The sequence below is a fragment of the Oncorhynchus kisutch genome, linkage group LG2 (genome assembly GCF_002021735.2).
Source record: "Oncorhynchus kisutch isolate 150728-3 linkage group LG2, Okis_V2, whole genome shotgun sequence".
NCBI classification, from domain to species: Eukaryota; Metazoa; Chordata; class Actinopteri; order Salmoniformes; family Salmonidae; genus Oncorhynchus; species Oncorhynchus kisutch.
Window position 1 is genome coordinate 39,683,839 of NC_034175.2, and position 16,686 is coordinate 39,700,524.

At 40.9% G+C, this 16,686-nt stretch overlaps 1 protein-coding gene across 3 annotated transcripts in view; it reads right to left on the bottom strand.

The window, feature by feature from the left end:
• Positions 1 to 2,245: 2,245 nt before the first annotated feature.
• The window catches only part of LOC109865765 (signal transducer and activator of transcription 4-like), a 28,480-nt gene continuing 14,039 nt past the window's right edge, over positions 2,246 to 16,686 (bottom strand). The window contains exons 7-23 of one of the 3 annotated variants that reach the window (XR_002251617.2): positions 16,105 to 16,256; positions 15,644 to 15,802; positions 15,132 to 15,224; positions 14,948 to 15,007; positions 14,657 to 14,677; positions 14,245 to 14,338; positions 13,927 to 13,971; positions 12,681 to 12,764; positions 10,391 to 10,489; positions 9,746 to 9,881; positions 9,413 to 9,465; positions 8,998 to 9,092; positions 7,805 to 7,941; positions 7,255 to 7,446; positions 6,944 to 6,989; positions 3,000 to 4,683; positions 2,246 to 2,895 (exon numbers count right to left, since the gene is read on the bottom strand). Coding sequence is in view for 2 of the 3 variants with exons in the window: in XM_020454202.2 (XP_020309791.1) it covers positions 4,680 to 4,683; positions 6,944 to 6,989; positions 7,255 to 7,446; positions 7,805 to 7,941; positions 8,998 to 9,092; positions 9,413 to 9,465; positions 9,746 to 9,881; positions 10,391 to 10,489; positions 12,681 to 12,764; positions 13,927 to 13,971; positions 14,245 to 14,338; positions 14,657 to 14,677; positions 14,948 to 15,007; positions 15,132 to 15,224; positions 15,644 to 15,802; positions 16,105 to 16,256 (1,470 nt within the window). In the remaining variant the exon portion in view is untranslated. Of the gene's footprint in view, positions 4,684 to 6,943; positions 6,990 to 7,254; positions 7,447 to 7,804; positions 7,942 to 8,997; positions 9,093 to 9,412; positions 9,466 to 9,745; positions 9,882 to 10,390; positions 10,490 to 12,680; positions 12,765 to 13,926; positions 13,972 to 14,244; positions 14,339 to 14,656; positions 14,678 to 14,947; positions 15,008 to 15,131; positions 15,225 to 15,643; positions 15,803 to 16,104; positions 16,257 to 16,686 lie in introns of all 3 variants that reach the window. The other 2 variants (XM_020454222.2, XM_020454202.2) reach the window with 2 other exon arrangements.

Below are 16,686 nucleotides of genomic sequence, written 5' to 3' on the forward strand. Positions count from 1 at the left end.
CTGTATAGCCTATCGCAGCTAAGCTTTTGCATAAATTCAGTAGAGAACCAATCAAAGTCCAGTGCGCGTTTTGGCGCTGTTCTTTCTATCGGGCAACCTCCCTCATCCGCATGAAATCAGAAACTTAAATTTAAAAACGTAACTCATTCAGACCGTAAATAGAAACCTAACATATTATTGAAAAAAGGCATTGAAAGTAATGTCACATATTTTGGGGGTAGTTCCTCTTGTACTGCAATGGAATGTTCAACATTTTAAAAAGCTAATTCATAACTCAAAAAGCTGTCTTGCTGACGAAACTGCATGTATTACAATTGCTTGGCAAAGTTCAACAGTCGTGGTCGTATCTTCATTTATCTTTGCAAGTGCTCTCAGGTTCTGTCGGCGGGAGTGGCAGAAAATGATGGAACGGCAGTGTATGAACCATGTGGTTTCCGAGAAAGCGAAAGTAGATGGTGCAGTTCCACTGATAGGAAACAGCCTGAACGTAACCTGCTCAAATTCCAAGTCAGTATTTTTTTCAGGAACGTACAGTGCATTCGGAAAGTATTCAGACCACTTGACATTTCTCATTTTGTAACAGCCTTATTCTAAAATTGATTAAATTGTTCCCCCCCCTCACCAATCTATACACAATACCCCATAATGACAAAGCAAAAACAGGTTTGTAGAAATGTTAGCAAATTTATTAAAAACAAAAAAACTGAAATACCACATTTACATAAGTATTCAGACCCTTTACTCAGTACTTTGTTGAAGCACCTTTGGCAGCAATTACAACTTCAAGTATTTTTGGGTGTGATGCAACAAGCTTGGCACAGCTGTATTGGGGAGTTTCTCCCATTCTTCTCTGCAGATCCTCTCAACCTCTGTCAGGTTGGATGGGGAGCGTCACTGCACAGCTATTTTCAGGTCTCTCCAGAGATGTTTGATCGGGTTCAAGTCCGGGCATTGGGTGGGCCACTCAAGGACATTAAGAGACTTGTCCAGAAGCTATTCCTGCATTGTCTTGGCTATGTGCTTAGGGTCTTTGTCCTGTGGTAAGGTGTACAATCACCCTAGTCTGAGGTCCTCCAGGCGGACTGTCATGTGCCTTTCACCTAGGAGTGGCTTCCGTCTGGCCACTACCATAAAGGCCTGATTGGTGGAGTGCTGCAGAGGTTGTCCTGGAAGGTTCTCCCATCTCCAGAGGAACTCTGGCGCTCTGTCAGAGTGACCATCGAGTTCTTGGTCACCTCCCTGACCAAGGTCTTTCTCTGATTCAGAGGGTTTGGTTTAAATACGGAAGACACATTTCAATTGAAGGGATTCAATTGACTGACTAGGTATCCCCTTTCTCTTTCCCTTCTCCCCCGATTGCTCAGTTTTGCTGGGTGGCCAGCTCTAAGGAGAGTCTTGGTGGTTCCAAACTTCTTCCATTTACGAATGATGGAGGCCAGTCTGTTATTGGGGACCTTCAATGCTGCAGACATTTTTTGGTAACCTTCCCCAGATCTGTGCCTCGACACAATCCTGCCTCTGAGCTCTACAGACAATTCCTTCGACCTAATGGCTTGATTTATGCTCTAACATGCACTGTCAACTGTGGGACCTTATGTAGACATGTCCAGTTAATTGGATTTACCACATGTGAATTCCAATCAAGTTGAAGAAACATCTCAAGCATGATCAATAGAAACAGGATTCACTTGAGTTCATGTTCAAGTCTCATAGCAAAGGGTCTGAATACTTATTTAAATAAGGTATTTCTGTTTTGTTTTTTTATACACATTTCCAAAAATGTTTTAAAAAACTGTTTTCACATTGTCATTATGGGGTACTGTGTGTAGAGTGATGAGATTTAAAAAAAATATATTTAATACATCTTAAAATAAGACTAACATAAAAATGTGGAAAAAGTAAGGGGTCTGAATACTTTTCAAATGCACTTTGTGCATAAATCATGATTTAGTCTGCCTATTTTTTTATTGAGTTGTTTCTTATTTTGATCACTTTCTGAAATATATACAATACAACTTTATCCCTCAAGTCAAGGGAAAAAAAGCTTGGCCCCTTGCCCCGGCACACATACACAGAAGCTCGATCACGTATGCAAAACCATCAAAATCAAGTCAAATTTTTTGGTCACATACATACATTTAGCAGATGTTCCTGGGGTGTAGCAAAATGCTTGTGTTCCTAGCTCCAACAGTGCAGTGATATCAAACAATTCACAACAATACACACAAATCGAAAAGTAAAAGAATGGAGTTAAGAAATATTTAAAATATTAGGACGAGGCCTACAAGATCGAACATAGGCCTACAAGAGAGATAATGATTAAAAAACATTAATGCCAAGATTACGGTACAATGCAGACAGACAGTCAATCAATTACAATATCAGAATGTCCTTTGTCCCATTATAGGCTACAGTCATTATAAAACTGTACATTTGGATCTTGGATGCTGGTTGGTTGATAGCCGCAAGTTATTCACAATAACAATTCCATTTGAATGAACAATGTACTATGGCATCTGTGACAGCACGCAGTGTCATTGAGGCCATCTCCATTTTGAAGTATTACATTTTCTTATTTTGTGTTTGAAAAAAGCATACAGCTAATATTGGTGATTTACTGCCACTTGCAGTGCTGGAGTCCTGAACCAAATTGTGTCATTGACTTGTGGCCACTAGAATGTGGTGATATACAGTATTTTAAAGACATTTAAAAATCATAGTTAACCCAACTTGGAAGACAATGCTCTGATCATTGGCTGATCGCTCCCAACCCATAAGAAACTCAGTTGACTACTTTAAAATGGTGGAAGCCCTCAATGGCAATGTCCATGCTAAATTGGGTCATATCCACAATGAGTCCTCCAACTCTGAACCTTGCAAGCCTGCCTCTCCGACCTATGCAGAAATGAGTTATGTTATTTCACAAAAGTAGTGGGTTGTGAAATAGATACATTGTTGGAATGTGGTTTTAACCTAATAGTATCCAGGAATAGACTCACCAGTTGTATTAATGTGTCCAGACAAGACTGACAGCTTCTCTGAGCCAGGCGAAATCATCATTATTATGGAGATAAATCCAAAGAAATGGAAATAGAAAAAAAAGGTCAAACAAATTAAAATGCACAGCTGCTTGATGTGATTGTGTGTTAGCTTTAGTTGGCCAGCCTGCATATCAACCTTTTTTTGTTGTTGCTTAAAATGGACCACCAGTCCGCTTGGCTAGCAACTTCAGAATCTCTGAACTACTGGCTTTTGCCCAAACTATTCACTCTAGCACGCTAGCTGCTTCTGTATACTTTCAATCATTGGGCTAACGCTAGTTAGCATTGGCTTGATAAACGACCTTCAACATTGCACGCAGACATACAAAAGGTACCCATGAATTCATCGGACTCTGGCTAAATAGAAAAAAAAGGGTTTGATTGTCAAGGTCAAAAAAATGTATGTACTGTATGTTGGCAACCGTTTACTCCAGGCGTTTGAGAACAGCCTTCGTCGTGTGTAATTCATGATAATCCCCCGGGTTCTCATACAGATGAAGGGTAGTTTAGATTTTTTTGCGGTGTATAAACCACCTGTGCCACAAACCATTGGAAGAAGCCGTAAACCCAAAGTAGGCCTACAACGCATCATGCTACACTATCTTGCGAATAAAGCCTGTAAATTAGTGTTTACACTTGACAGAAACTACTGTAGCGCCGCTGATCAGTGAAATAAGGAAGCAACCTCTTCCTTCAAGGCAAAACCGTAACCTAAATGGACAGCCCAAGGTGCTTTCCCATTTTACTACAATAGAAGGGAGGTACAGTAGCCACATGATGCCAACAATGTAGCAGATCAAAAAAATGGCAAGAGAAAATGAGAATCGGGTATTGACATATGAATCGGCACATCTGCATTTGAATCATTCACGAAATATTTCAACATGTGAGGAAACGTTGCGCTTCTGAAGAGCATGACAAAAAAACAAAAATCTTACTTGGAAATTTGTTTACGTGTTAAATTTTAGACAGCAAAATTAGTAATCGAATCCTGGGTTACAATCTGATAAGCAGTCATTAGTCAATTAATAAAAACAAATTACTATTCCACATATTCAAGGAGAGAAAAGCTGATGAAAAAAATATTGCTTTGTCCAGTACAATATTTTATCCATCCTCTGACTGTTGATCATGGCTATCTATAGGTTATATTCTACTCAGTAGTAAAGACAATAGGGGAAATCATATGTAGTTAACCCTTTTTCTACTCGAGAGGCCTTGGGCTCTTAGTGCAAAAATATCAAATTGGTAGCTAAACTAATGAAAAAGAATGGGATAATAAACATTTATTCTTTGTCCAAACCTTGGTTAGTGATAGAGAAGTTTAAGACACAGTCCAACAATAGGCTAACATTAGTGCCACATAATACAAGACATTTCAGAATACACACAATTAAATACATATCTTTTATGAGAAGTGATATACCACTGCATGTAATATCTACTTTACACTGCCAACATTATACGTTTGTATTCATGACAATGGGCTCAAAGACAATACTAGCAGTTGGATAGAAGAGCAATATATTGTGATCAGATGTAAGAGAAAATGCCACATCCAGTGACCCTCAGTGGAACACGAGTCGTAAACTTGGCATACTCTGCAGGTCATCTTGTGTTATTCGGAGTACGGAGAACTCATCTGTATAATAGGGAAGTAAAAGTCAGACAAATGCTTAACTTAGGACAATGCAAATAAAATATAAGATTATCGAATTTCAGCAGGTTCAGTCCATTGTTATTTGGAGACTGGCTTAGAGAAGCACAACTGCGTCTCTGCAATGATGAATGAGTTGGCTACAGTAGATAGGTCTACAGTATGGGGCTAGGCTAGCTAGCTGCAGTGTGTCTTTTAGGTGGAGGGGGGGGTTACTGTACTCACGACAGTCTCAATCTCCAAGGGGCTTAGGTGCTGTGAGTACGTCAAACATCCCAGGGGACATGGGGGGGGATTCTGGGGAGGGAGGTTAGGCACTGGGGGCGGCAGCAGTGGAGAAGAGTTTCAGTGTTGGATAGCCATAGCTAGCTAACATAGCATCCCTCTGTTTCAACCGGGTGTTTCAGTAGGCTAAACTAGCTAGCTGCATCCGCTAGTTAACTGAAAAAAATTGTAAAGAAATAAAAGCTAGCTCTCTAGCCCTCACTTTATTTAAGAAATGGATTTCAAAACTGTTCAACTATAGTCTTTGGAGTCAACTACTCACCACATGTTATGCACTGTAGTGCTAACTAGCTGTAGCTTATGCTTTTAGTACTAGATTTATTCGCTGATCCTTTGATTGGGTGGACAACATGTCAGTTCATGCTACAAGAGCTCTGATAGGTTGGAGGACATCCTCCAGAAGTTGACAATTACTGTGTAAGTCTATGGAAGCGGATGAGAAACATGAGCCTCCTAGGTTTTGTATTCAAGTCAATGTGCCTAGAGAAGGACGTAAACTAGCTGTTCTCCGGCTACCCTACAGTGTGCTGTTGAGGATACTGTAGATCTTTATTGCAAAACGTTGTTTCAATAAATTATTTGGTGACGTGAATATATTTAGTATAGTTTTATCTAAAAAGGATAACTAATGTTTCACTATTCACATTTTTCAGAAATTCAGAGGATGGTCCTCCCCTGACCAAAAGTATGTATACACCTGCTCGTCAAACATTTCATTCCAAAATAATGGGCATTAATATGGAGTTGGTCCCGCCTTTGCTGCTATAACAGCATCAACTCTTCTGGCAAGGCTTCACACTAGATGTTGGAACATTGCTGCTTCCATTTAGCCACAAGAGCATTGGTGAAGTAGGGCACTGATGTTGGACAATTAAGCCTGGCTCGCAGTCGGCAATTCATCCCAAAGGTGTTCGATGTGGTTGAGGTCAGGGCTCTGTGCAGGCCAGTCAAGTTCTTCTACACCGATCTCGACAAACCATTTCTGTATGGACCTCGCTTTGTGCATGAGGGCATTGTCATACTGAAATAGGAAAGGGCCTTCCCCAAATTGTTGCAACAAAGGTGAAACACAGAATAGTCTAGAATGTCATTGTAGTGTTAAGATTTCCCTTCACTGGAACTAAGAAGGCTAGCCCAGACCATGAAACAGCCCCGGACCATTATTCCGCCACAAAACTTTAGTTTGCAAGATGCATTGGGGCAGGTAGCATTCTACTGGCATCCGCCAAACTCATATTCATCTGTCGGACTGCCAGCTGGTGAAGCGCAATTCATCACTCCAGAGAACGCATTTCCACTGCATCAGAGTCCAATGGCGGCAAGCTTTACACCACTCCAGCCGACGATTGGCATTGTGCATGGTGATCTTAGGCTTGTGTGCGGCTGCTTGGGCCATGGAAACCCATTTCATGAAGGTCCCGGTGAACAGTACCTGTGCTGACGTTGCTTCCAGAGGCAGTTTGAAACTCTGTAGTAAGTGTTGCAACCGAGTCAGTCGATTTTTTACACGCTATGCGTTTCAGCACTCGGCGGTCCCGTTCTGTCAGCTTGTGTGTCCTACCACTTTGCGGTTGTTGCTCCTAGACGTTTCCACTTCACAATAACAGCACTTACAGTGGCAGCTCTAGCAAGGCAGAAATTTGACGAACTGATTTGTTGGAAAAGCGGCATCCTATGACGGTGCCACGTTGAAAGTCACTGAGCTCTTTGGTAAGGCCAATCTACTGCCAATGTTTGTCTATGGAGATTGCATGGCTGTGCGCTCAATTTGAAACACCTGTCAGCAACGGGTGTTGCTAAAATAGCCAAATCCACTAATTTGAAGGGGTGTTCCACACACTATATATACACAAAAGTATCTTATATATATATATTTTAAATACACATCTTTGGTGCAGGTCTGCATGCATTGTCTGGTCTGCTCAAATTAGAAGATAATAACAAACTGTTGTGTACGCACTGCAAAGTGGAGATGGGGATCCATGTAGATGATATATATGGAAAGACTGCAAGAAGATAAAAAGAGAATATAGGCATTTTAGTAAACAACCATTGATAATTGCATGTTGTGTACCAACCAGCCCCCTGTCCCCTCCCCAGTAACTAGGTACCACACGTAAACATCCCCACAAAACAATGAGAAAATGTTGCACTCCCCATAACATACTTTCATTCACAGAGAACTTGCTGGAACCTAGGTGGTCACAATTCCTATATCTAAAGTACAAGTCAAACCCCTCTATCATAAACGTGTCTTGGTAACCATCTTGCCTTTGCTCTGCTGACTGTTGTAATGTCGTCTGAAGGACTCGTCTTTGGGGATGCCGGGGTAGAGGAACTTGAGCGGGTTCTCAGGGACCTCTCCGTCTGCGATGACCTTGTAGTCCCGGATGATGTTGGCGAACGGGAGAGCGCTGAGGCGTGATTTGGTGTACGGCTCCACTGAGATTAATTTAGCCTCTCCTGTTGACAGACACAACCAAAGAGCCAATCAGAGTTGGATGTTGACAGAATACATTTTAAGACACTGAAAGTTTAGGTGCTAATTGTTTACGTCAAATTTTGGGATTTCAATGTTAACCGCATGGTTCAGATAAGATAAATGGATTCATATGTTATGAAACCACACAAATAATTTGTTTTAGGAAATGGTGTGGGGAAGTGTGACCCTTTATGTCTAATGAGGTCCTTTCTGGACAATATTTATCTCCATGAAAGGGGACCCCTTTTTGGCTCAAGAGCAGATGCAAAAGTTCCATATAGCCTCTTCAAGGTCAATTTCTCACGTCGCCACAGTAATTGACAACCGAGCGGGCCTCACCACTGTCGGACTGCTTCACCCAGGTGAAAGTGATCCCACCCAGGTGGCTCTCACTGAAGCGCAGCAGGAATGTCCCAGGCTCCTTGTCCTTCAAACAGGCCCTCTCTGTCTCCTTACTGACAAAGCCCATGATGCAGCTGAAGGAAGCACAAGCAAACCACACCATCAGTTACATTATGCAGAAACACCACTAACGTAATGAAGTACACTCTTCTAAAGCCCTCTGAGTAAATAGATTAAATGAATGGAACTGAACCTAAATGATTCATTTCCCGATTCCCGCAAAACTAGAAGTGTAGGCCTACATTGTCGGCCCGCTATACAGTTCTATGACGACTACCGTTTGTAAAACAGGTAGTTGCATTGGCTTGATTGATTCCTGACAAAAGGTTAAGACTAGGCTATAATCATTTTGCCTATTTAAGATCTGAATATCAGCTACCCAAGTTACATCAGGAGTTATCTGGAGTCAATTTGCAATGATAATTGATGTTTTTACACACTGGGAAATGCAGTATTCGCCATGAATCAGCTCAGCAAAAAAAAAAAAAAAAAAAATGACTTAATACCAACGTGAAATCATTGATTATCATGATAATTTAGCAGTCGTGAGTAGTCTAGTTTAATATTGTCCATTTTATTTGGACCGGTCCTGTTTTTAGGCTATGGTGTTTGTTAAAATGTTAAGTCATATTTTCATCAAAGCACATTTAAAAAAAAAAATTATATGGGGTGCCATTTAATGATGTAAAAAGTGTCTGTCACATGACATGAATTTGTTCTCCGGTCTAGGCTACAGAAAAACCACAAATGCTACTACAGAGCGCTCGTGGGTGGAGCGCCACAGCGCTGCATCTCTCCAACAGCGCCCTGGTTAGGCGAGCTGGGCGTTGGCAAGCTAAATATTTTTGGGTCCCTGCCTTTGGCAAAGTAAGTGCTGCTTATCATTGGGTGGAATCAGCACTCACCTAAATAGCCCATATGACAATGGGTGAGAAAAGTTAATTGTTTTGGGGCAGAATTATGTGAGGTGTTATGCGTTGTTGGAAGTGCGTCTTCTTGGCGAGTTTAGCTAGCAAAATGCCACCCTCGTCAATCTGCAGCCCTAGGCGGCCACCTAATCTTTCTTAATGGGCACGCCAGCCCTGGCCTAAGGGGATTGGGGTTGTTTCTGGACAGGCCACAAGTCTCACTTGTCGTTCCAGATGGGAAGCAGGTGCTTCTTGATGAGCTCCAGGATGAAATCCAGCCACATCCAAAAACTGAAAGGCTTCCCAGGAATATTCTCCTGGAAAAAGCAGACGGAATGGGAAAGAGATGAGAATTACCCTTATCTTTATACTGAAAAATGCCATAAACATTTAGCAATTTACTTTGACCACTGGAAGTAGGTTAAGGGGAAGTGAGGTGATTTTTTTGTTGGAGAAGGACTCCACTAGGAGCTGAAATGAAAAAGTCAATCCCGTCAAGATGGAGAATGACAGTAGAGTATGTATATGAAAGCTTCTACATAAAGGGAGTATTTGTTACTAAGACATGACATCATCCACCTGTGTTTAAGACTTGCAGTAGTAGGACTATAGGAATTGGTAGGACTGCTGGACCTACCTTGCAGAATTTGGACCAGGATACCTGACATTCATTGTGAGAGGCTTGCTGACCTACAGTGAAGATTAGTCATAATTCTGAATATCAACTAACCAGTACACATTTTATACACTATAAATATTCAGCTATTATTGTACAAAAATAACAATCCTTAGATAATATAGAACGATTTCATACTTGGAAGTCAGAGATTCTAAACAAATATCTGATCATTAATATTACTATTCTGTCAAACTTGAAAATACTTGCGACTGTTCGCCGTTCCTCATGAACTGGGCATGTATGCCAAGAGTTTTATGCTCTAATGAAATGTGTACAACTAGGCTGCTGTACCCATGAGTTTCTCTCCCAGCATGCACAGCTGCTCCCTGTTGAGGCCCCGCCCAGTGAAAGTCGAGAACTGCCAACTCAGCACTTCAGAGAGCTGGCCCCAACTGGCCCGCGGAGGACTGGCAAAGAAGTCCGGGTTCTAGAGAGAGAATTCAAAAACAACCCCCATATCCACTTGGTGAAATACCACAGTATGCCATCATAGCAGCGAGATTTGTGACCTGTTGCCAAAAGAAAAGGGTAACCAGTGAAGAACAAACACTGTTGTAAATTCAACCCATATTTATTTATTTTCCCTATTCTACTTTAACAATTTGTGTGGTGTGTAATATATATATATATATATATATATATATATATATATATATATATATATATATATATATATATATATACACACATACACACACTTGAAATGTCTATTTTTTTGGAACTTAAAGTGCAATGTTTACTTTTCATCTACTGTTTATTTCACTTTTGTATATGATCTATTCACCTGCTTTGGCAATGTTAACATATGTTTCCCATGCCAACAAAGCCCCTTGAATTGAATTTTGAGAGAGAGAGTGAGAAAGGCAGAGGGGGAGGGTTAGAGAGCATAATAAAAGATAACACCTAAAACAATGGTAGTGTGTGTCGTCAGCTCACCCTGGGCTCGTCAGTCAGCATGTTGTACCACATGATGGAGGCCCAGCCTCCAGTCAGCTGGCTAACACTAGAGATGACCACCAGAGGAAAAGAGCAGGTCTGCAGAGAGAGAGACACACACACACACACACACGATCCCTCCCAATGTGTTCTCCAATCTCATAAAACAGGTTTTTTAAATGCTGCGTTATCCTTGCAAGGGTAAAGTGCTCGAGTACTGAAAACAGGGGTGCCAATAATTAGTTAACTCAACTTGTATTGAGCAATTGTATTAGTATAAAATATAAATGTTTCCATTTTATTGAGCCTGCAAGGAGGCCAATAATTATGGACCTGACTGCACACAGAAAGTATATGCTTGCCTTTACGGAACTGAATAGACATCCTACCGTTACTTGCTGGGTCTATGGGCCCTAGGCTTAACTAATTGTTCTGTAACCTGACTGTGTGCATTAATATGTGAAGTAAGCATATGCGACCAGGTATTGAATGCATGTACCCAGGAGACAGCAAAAATACAGAGTTCAGGGCCAGCTCCGTCTTGACCTCTTGGTCAGCCAGGCCAAGCAGATTATCATTTGTTCAGATGGTGACAAAAATAAACATGAAAAAGGGAAAACTAGAGACAGGCATACCCGAACAGACTCTACACCAAACGAAAGGCCTCATGTCCACCAAAGAAACAAGCAGCCTCACAGCTCTGACTGACAAACACCTTGATTGCCTGCACTTGTGGGCTTATAAAGGCTTGGCTCAGCATTTAGACCCGGTTGGTGCTGCCCCCTGGGGATGGAGGGTTGAAGTATTGTCATGACGTTGGCCTCTTTGGGTATAGCAAGCCCATCTCCCTCTCCCTGCCTCCCCCTTGCCTCCTTCAACTAGGCTGCTGTGGTCAGAGGTCGTAAATTCCTGAGAAGACCTCATGGACACACAGTTATAGAGAGTCGTTTTTCATGGAGACAAAGGAAATCCTTCCGCCTCACAGAACTTGAGGTACGAACAAATTTCATGTTCCGGAGAATGTGTAAAAGATCGGTGAAGAATCCAGCTACGAACTGGTCCGTTTGTCACAACTTGGGAAGCTCATGGGAGACGGTGTGGCCACATTACCATAACACTGTTTATATAATAGCCCCAGATATAAGGTTTACATCTAATTGTTGTATAAGATGAATGAGTGAGTATGATACTGTTTACACAATTTTACAATGTGATTTGGGACTGTTTAATGAAGGAAAACTCAAAAAGGGAATTGGATTTGAACTAAATCAGAGTACCGCCCCTGAGCCCAGTTAGGGTCAGACATCCTGGGACAGCCCTTTTATGCCATTCCGATTAAAACCCAACTTTGAGAAATGATCACCAGACCGTGCTTACCTCAATTACGAGATGGCTAAAGGTTGCAGAATCTTTTAACCATACCACGTGGTTAAACTCTTAAACTATCGATACTGACAGAATGAGAACATGTCTTTGATATTAATTACTAGTCTGCAGCTAGGAATTCGGTATCATTGAACGCAAAGAACGACAACCGCCAAAACATCCATTCTATAACGAATGTCACTTTGAACTATCCCCTCTAACCAAGACAGAGAGAGAGAGTGAGAGAGGCTGACAATTCTACAAAAGAAAGACTTTTCACCAACGATCAAGACGACACACTTCTCCTTTGTCTAACAAGCCACCATGCCTGGTTTAGCACACTAGGGCACATCCTCCTATCATTACATTTACCTTTGTTTGTTTATGCATTTCTGTGAATTACTTAGTAATAAATCAATTATTTAAGACAATTGATGTATGGATGACTCATAGTGAAGACTGGGTTCATGCAGATAACCAACAACTTACGACGTTTGGAATGAGACTAACGTGAGGTAAAGTAAATAATTCATTAATTCGAAGACTAATTGATCAGATACAATATCTGAAAAGTTATTTTAGGAAATGATAACTTTGTAATCTGAATATTTTTCCTTGGTGCCCCGACTTCCTAGTTAATTAGTTATGTGATTAATCAGTTGATCGCATAGTAACTAATTACAGAGAATCTTTGATAAAAAACAGTCTTCAGTTAATGATAGTAAAGACACGACAGTATCTAGTCATGCTCCTAAGACCTAAACTACATAACATATTCCTTAACATTAAACAAGGACTAATAATAACTGACAATTTATGCTATGTGGGGGTTCTAAGGCGTGTGTGAGGGACTATATGTGGAGTATTGTAAGAATGTGTGTGTGTCGTATTCAGGATGTGTGAAGGAGTGTGTAGACTGACAGACCTCCAGGTCGATGTGAATGCCCTGTATGTTGAACTGGGCCTCGAAGCTGAGGGAGTGGAGCTCCTCCGTCACAGAGAGAGGACCCTGGAACCAGCAGAATACACACACTTTACTAAACCTTTTCCTCAGAACACATTAAATACAATAGCCAAGGGCTACAAAACCATTTTTGTTCAGTGAGTGACCCACTAAAAAGGTGTCATACATTTCAATGACAAACTATCAACAAGGATAAGGAATTTGTCCTATTTAACAAAGAACAGCATTCCATAACAAGGCTGGGAAAACCATCTCCTATGAAGTAATGATATTTTCTCTTCAGTATATGAGTAATCGGGCTAAGTTGATAGTGGCATTCATTAAGTACATTTCTGGATGAAATAAGGATCCTGTATCCTAAGAGCATTGTCTGGGAAGGCTTTGCCCTGAGTTTTGTTGAGTCATGTGAATAAAAAAAAAAGGTCAAATAAGAAATATATACAAAAATGAGTTTATCTATGATTTTTTTTTTACTCAGATAGAGTAAACAATGTTTTTCATCTGCGGTAAAATGATGGTGCCATCTCGAAACGTATACAAACAAACACTATTGTCCTGAAAAGGAGTAAAAAAAAAAAAAAAAAATCACTTCAAATTGATTGGAAAACTTTCAAACCATGGTAATGTTGCCCTCTACCGTTTTAAGAAAGCAACTACTTTTCCTTAATGGAAGTGTTTGAGTTGTGTTTTTTAAAAGATATCACCTCAGGGAAAGTAATTTACCTCTAAATAAATCGGAATGATTAAACTCTTAATTCACCTCAGTGTCCAATAACTTTAATTAAATGACCTCTGGTTGACCAGAATTTATATTTTTTGTAGTTGTCATTTAAAGACTTAGTTTCTCCCCAAAGCATTTCTAAAAAGGCTAACATGGAAAACAAAAATGTTTGCACTAGTAACCAGTCAAATTTGGCTATATCGCAAAAATTCATAATACAAATATTTGCTTAATTTAAGGCATAAGGTTAGCAGTGTGGTTACTGTTAGGTTTCAAATCAGATTTTAAGAAGGAATAGGCAGCGTTTTTGAGTTTGTGGCTGTGGAAACTAGTGTCAACCGCAAACAAATCTGAAGGTCAAGTTTCAAAGGTCAAGCTTTCCTAAAGTTCACTGTGCTAGAGTGTAACCTTTTGATAGGCTTGAGTCACTGACCATCATTTAGGGAGAAACAAAAATGACTGTTCAACTGTCATATTTCCCCTCACCTCGTTCACCTTTGTACCGTTAACATATTTCTTCTCTTTCAGCTGCTGAAGATAGATATACAGAAATTAATAATAAAATGAACTATTCATACAATTTCATGTACAGCTAGGCCAGAGCAATCATAATAAATCATTTTTGCAATATAACAGGGTCACTGCAAACCGTTGCATACGTCCAGTATGGCTGCTGCAGCCAGCCCCACTGGACCAAATCAGTTTTGAGTCCACTAAAATGTTTCACTAAACCTGTGGATTAACAGATTGGATTTTGAAATTATTATGAATATGTTAGTGGGGACAGTGAAGGTGAGAGATTACCAAGTGTCTGAACTCTACAGATAGACAGCCATTAGACGATTCCTCCACGTCCATTACTTTGGTGGTGGAAGTCAGGATGAAGAACTGACAATGTCTGAAGGGAGAGGGATTCGGTAAAGCCACAGTTAATAGTCTGAACTAAGCACACACACACACACACACAAAATGAGCTAAGATACATGGCAAACGCATGCAGAGGTAAAAACAACTCAATTTCCAGGTGAATTCCAGGCAACGGGTCATTCCGATAATTTAAACCGAGTCATCTGATTTGTAATCAAAAATGGCTTCTCGTATCGTTCTTTTTGGTGACTGTTCTACCTCATCGCTACACACACACACGTCACTTGATATTGTCCTAAATAACAGTAGAAGGAAATTCCCACTGAACAGCCCACACAAGTATACTCACACTCTGCCAGGGGGGAGGTACCTACACACAGGGGGAAATAATATAGAAAAAAAGCTAAATTACTCCGTATTGTAGTGCCAGCTTGCTAATGGATGTCTATGAAACATTGTTTATAGAACACAGTATATCCGTGACATGTTCACACACAGTATGTGTAACAGAGCTTGCAAAGAGCAACCACTGGTTCGCTCACCCTTCAAAGTGAATGTGCCACAATATGTGTTACATTGTCACCAGTGTACAAACATTGGCTAAAAGATGGAGATTAAAATGCTTTTGCGGATGTCTTACTTGTCAAATATAGTCTTCACTTTCAGTTGATAATCCACCTCTGGGAGTTTGACCAGCAATCTGGATATACAACGTGATCAAAACAGAAATACTGACTAAAAACACACATTTAATATGCACCCACACACACAACAAATTGATAATCACAATTGAGTTGTGTTGCATCTTGATACACATACTGTACCTGACTTTGGTGGTGAACTGCACCCCGGTCTTGATGATGAGAGGTTTCTGGGGGTGGGTTGGCATCCATGGCTGCTTCTCCACCACAAATGAGCTGTGGACATTGCACAAAGGATGACACACAAGAGAACGACAATAGCACGAGAGCAGTTGTGTACACCACCTAGATTTGGGTGGAGGCAATATAAGTCAAGTCCATTTCCCTGTCAACAAGACCATTAATGCGTCCCTATGCGTCCAGTTTTTTGGGGATAATTATTTTGTGATGGATATTTTATAAAATTATTTGTATTTACAAGTGTGGTTGCATCCTAAAGTTTGCAGGCCTTCCCTTTACGTTCAGCCTTTCTAAATTCACAAGCGTGGTCATTTAACCAAAGGGAGACTGGCAGACAGTTTATGCTTTGTTTAAACTGGTGCGCCACCCACTCTAAAGTAGAGTCTGACATATGCATTTAGTTAGATAAGGGTAGATATCTGACCAGAGGTGTGTGGTTTTGTTGAGGTTAGTACCTTTTGATGAGGTGGTCGATGAGGTATTTGACCTGCTCCTCCAGCTGCGGTCTCTGCAAGGAGATGGGGTCGCTCGCATAGGTCACCTTCAGGATAAGTTCTCCCAGTTTGTCCAGCTGACGTTTCATCTGGAACAGACTCTGGGCCGCCAGAGTAAACCTGAGAGAGAGAGAGCGGTCCCAAGTTACTGTGTTTTAGGATTGAGTTATTAGTTAAGAACAGTGTCTGATTGGCGTCCCACTTTTTCTCCATCCCTAGCAAACACAGCTGATTAATCAAAATTGCATTCTAAACTGGAGATCATGATTAGGTGATTATTGGAGTCAGGTGTGTTTGTTGGGGCTGGGGAAAAACTGACACCAATCAGGCCCTCGGGGACTGGAATTGCCCATCCCTTAAGATTCTGTGTGTGTGTACGGTATATGTGCGTGTGCATACATTCCTGCACATGTGCGTTTTACCAGTTCTGGAGCTGATCCAGTCCAGTGAGCAGTGGGCCACCTATACAGTTGATCTGCTGCCTGCGTTTCCACTCCATCAGCTCTGGGTTCAGCTGGGAGGCTATCAGAGCGTCAATCTCTTTTATCACGTCACTCATTTTAGACAGGATCTCCTGTGGTGGAACAATAAAATCTCAATGCTGGTCTGGAACTGCTGTGACTCAGTTGGCAAGTGCATGGTGCGCGCAACGCCAGGGTTGTGGGTTCGATTCCCACTGGGGCCAATTCATATGATTATGTATGCACTAATTGATGTAAGTAGTATAAGCCCAAAGCAAATTCAATTAATATTTTTTGATATCGTAACTCACTGAACTGTTTTGCAGTGTTACATCAAACTTGCAGTATTGTGCTTGATGCCTCGGTGCGCTGCACATGTCGCAGGCCCCAAAAAAGGAAAATCTTTAACAATCGTATCTATATACTGTAGATAAATATTCATAGAGTTGTATAGACTTAAACTGCATCAGACAGCAATTGCATAAGTACCTAACACAGTTATAAATGGCAAATGGTGGCAACCAATTCAAATAAATGCATATT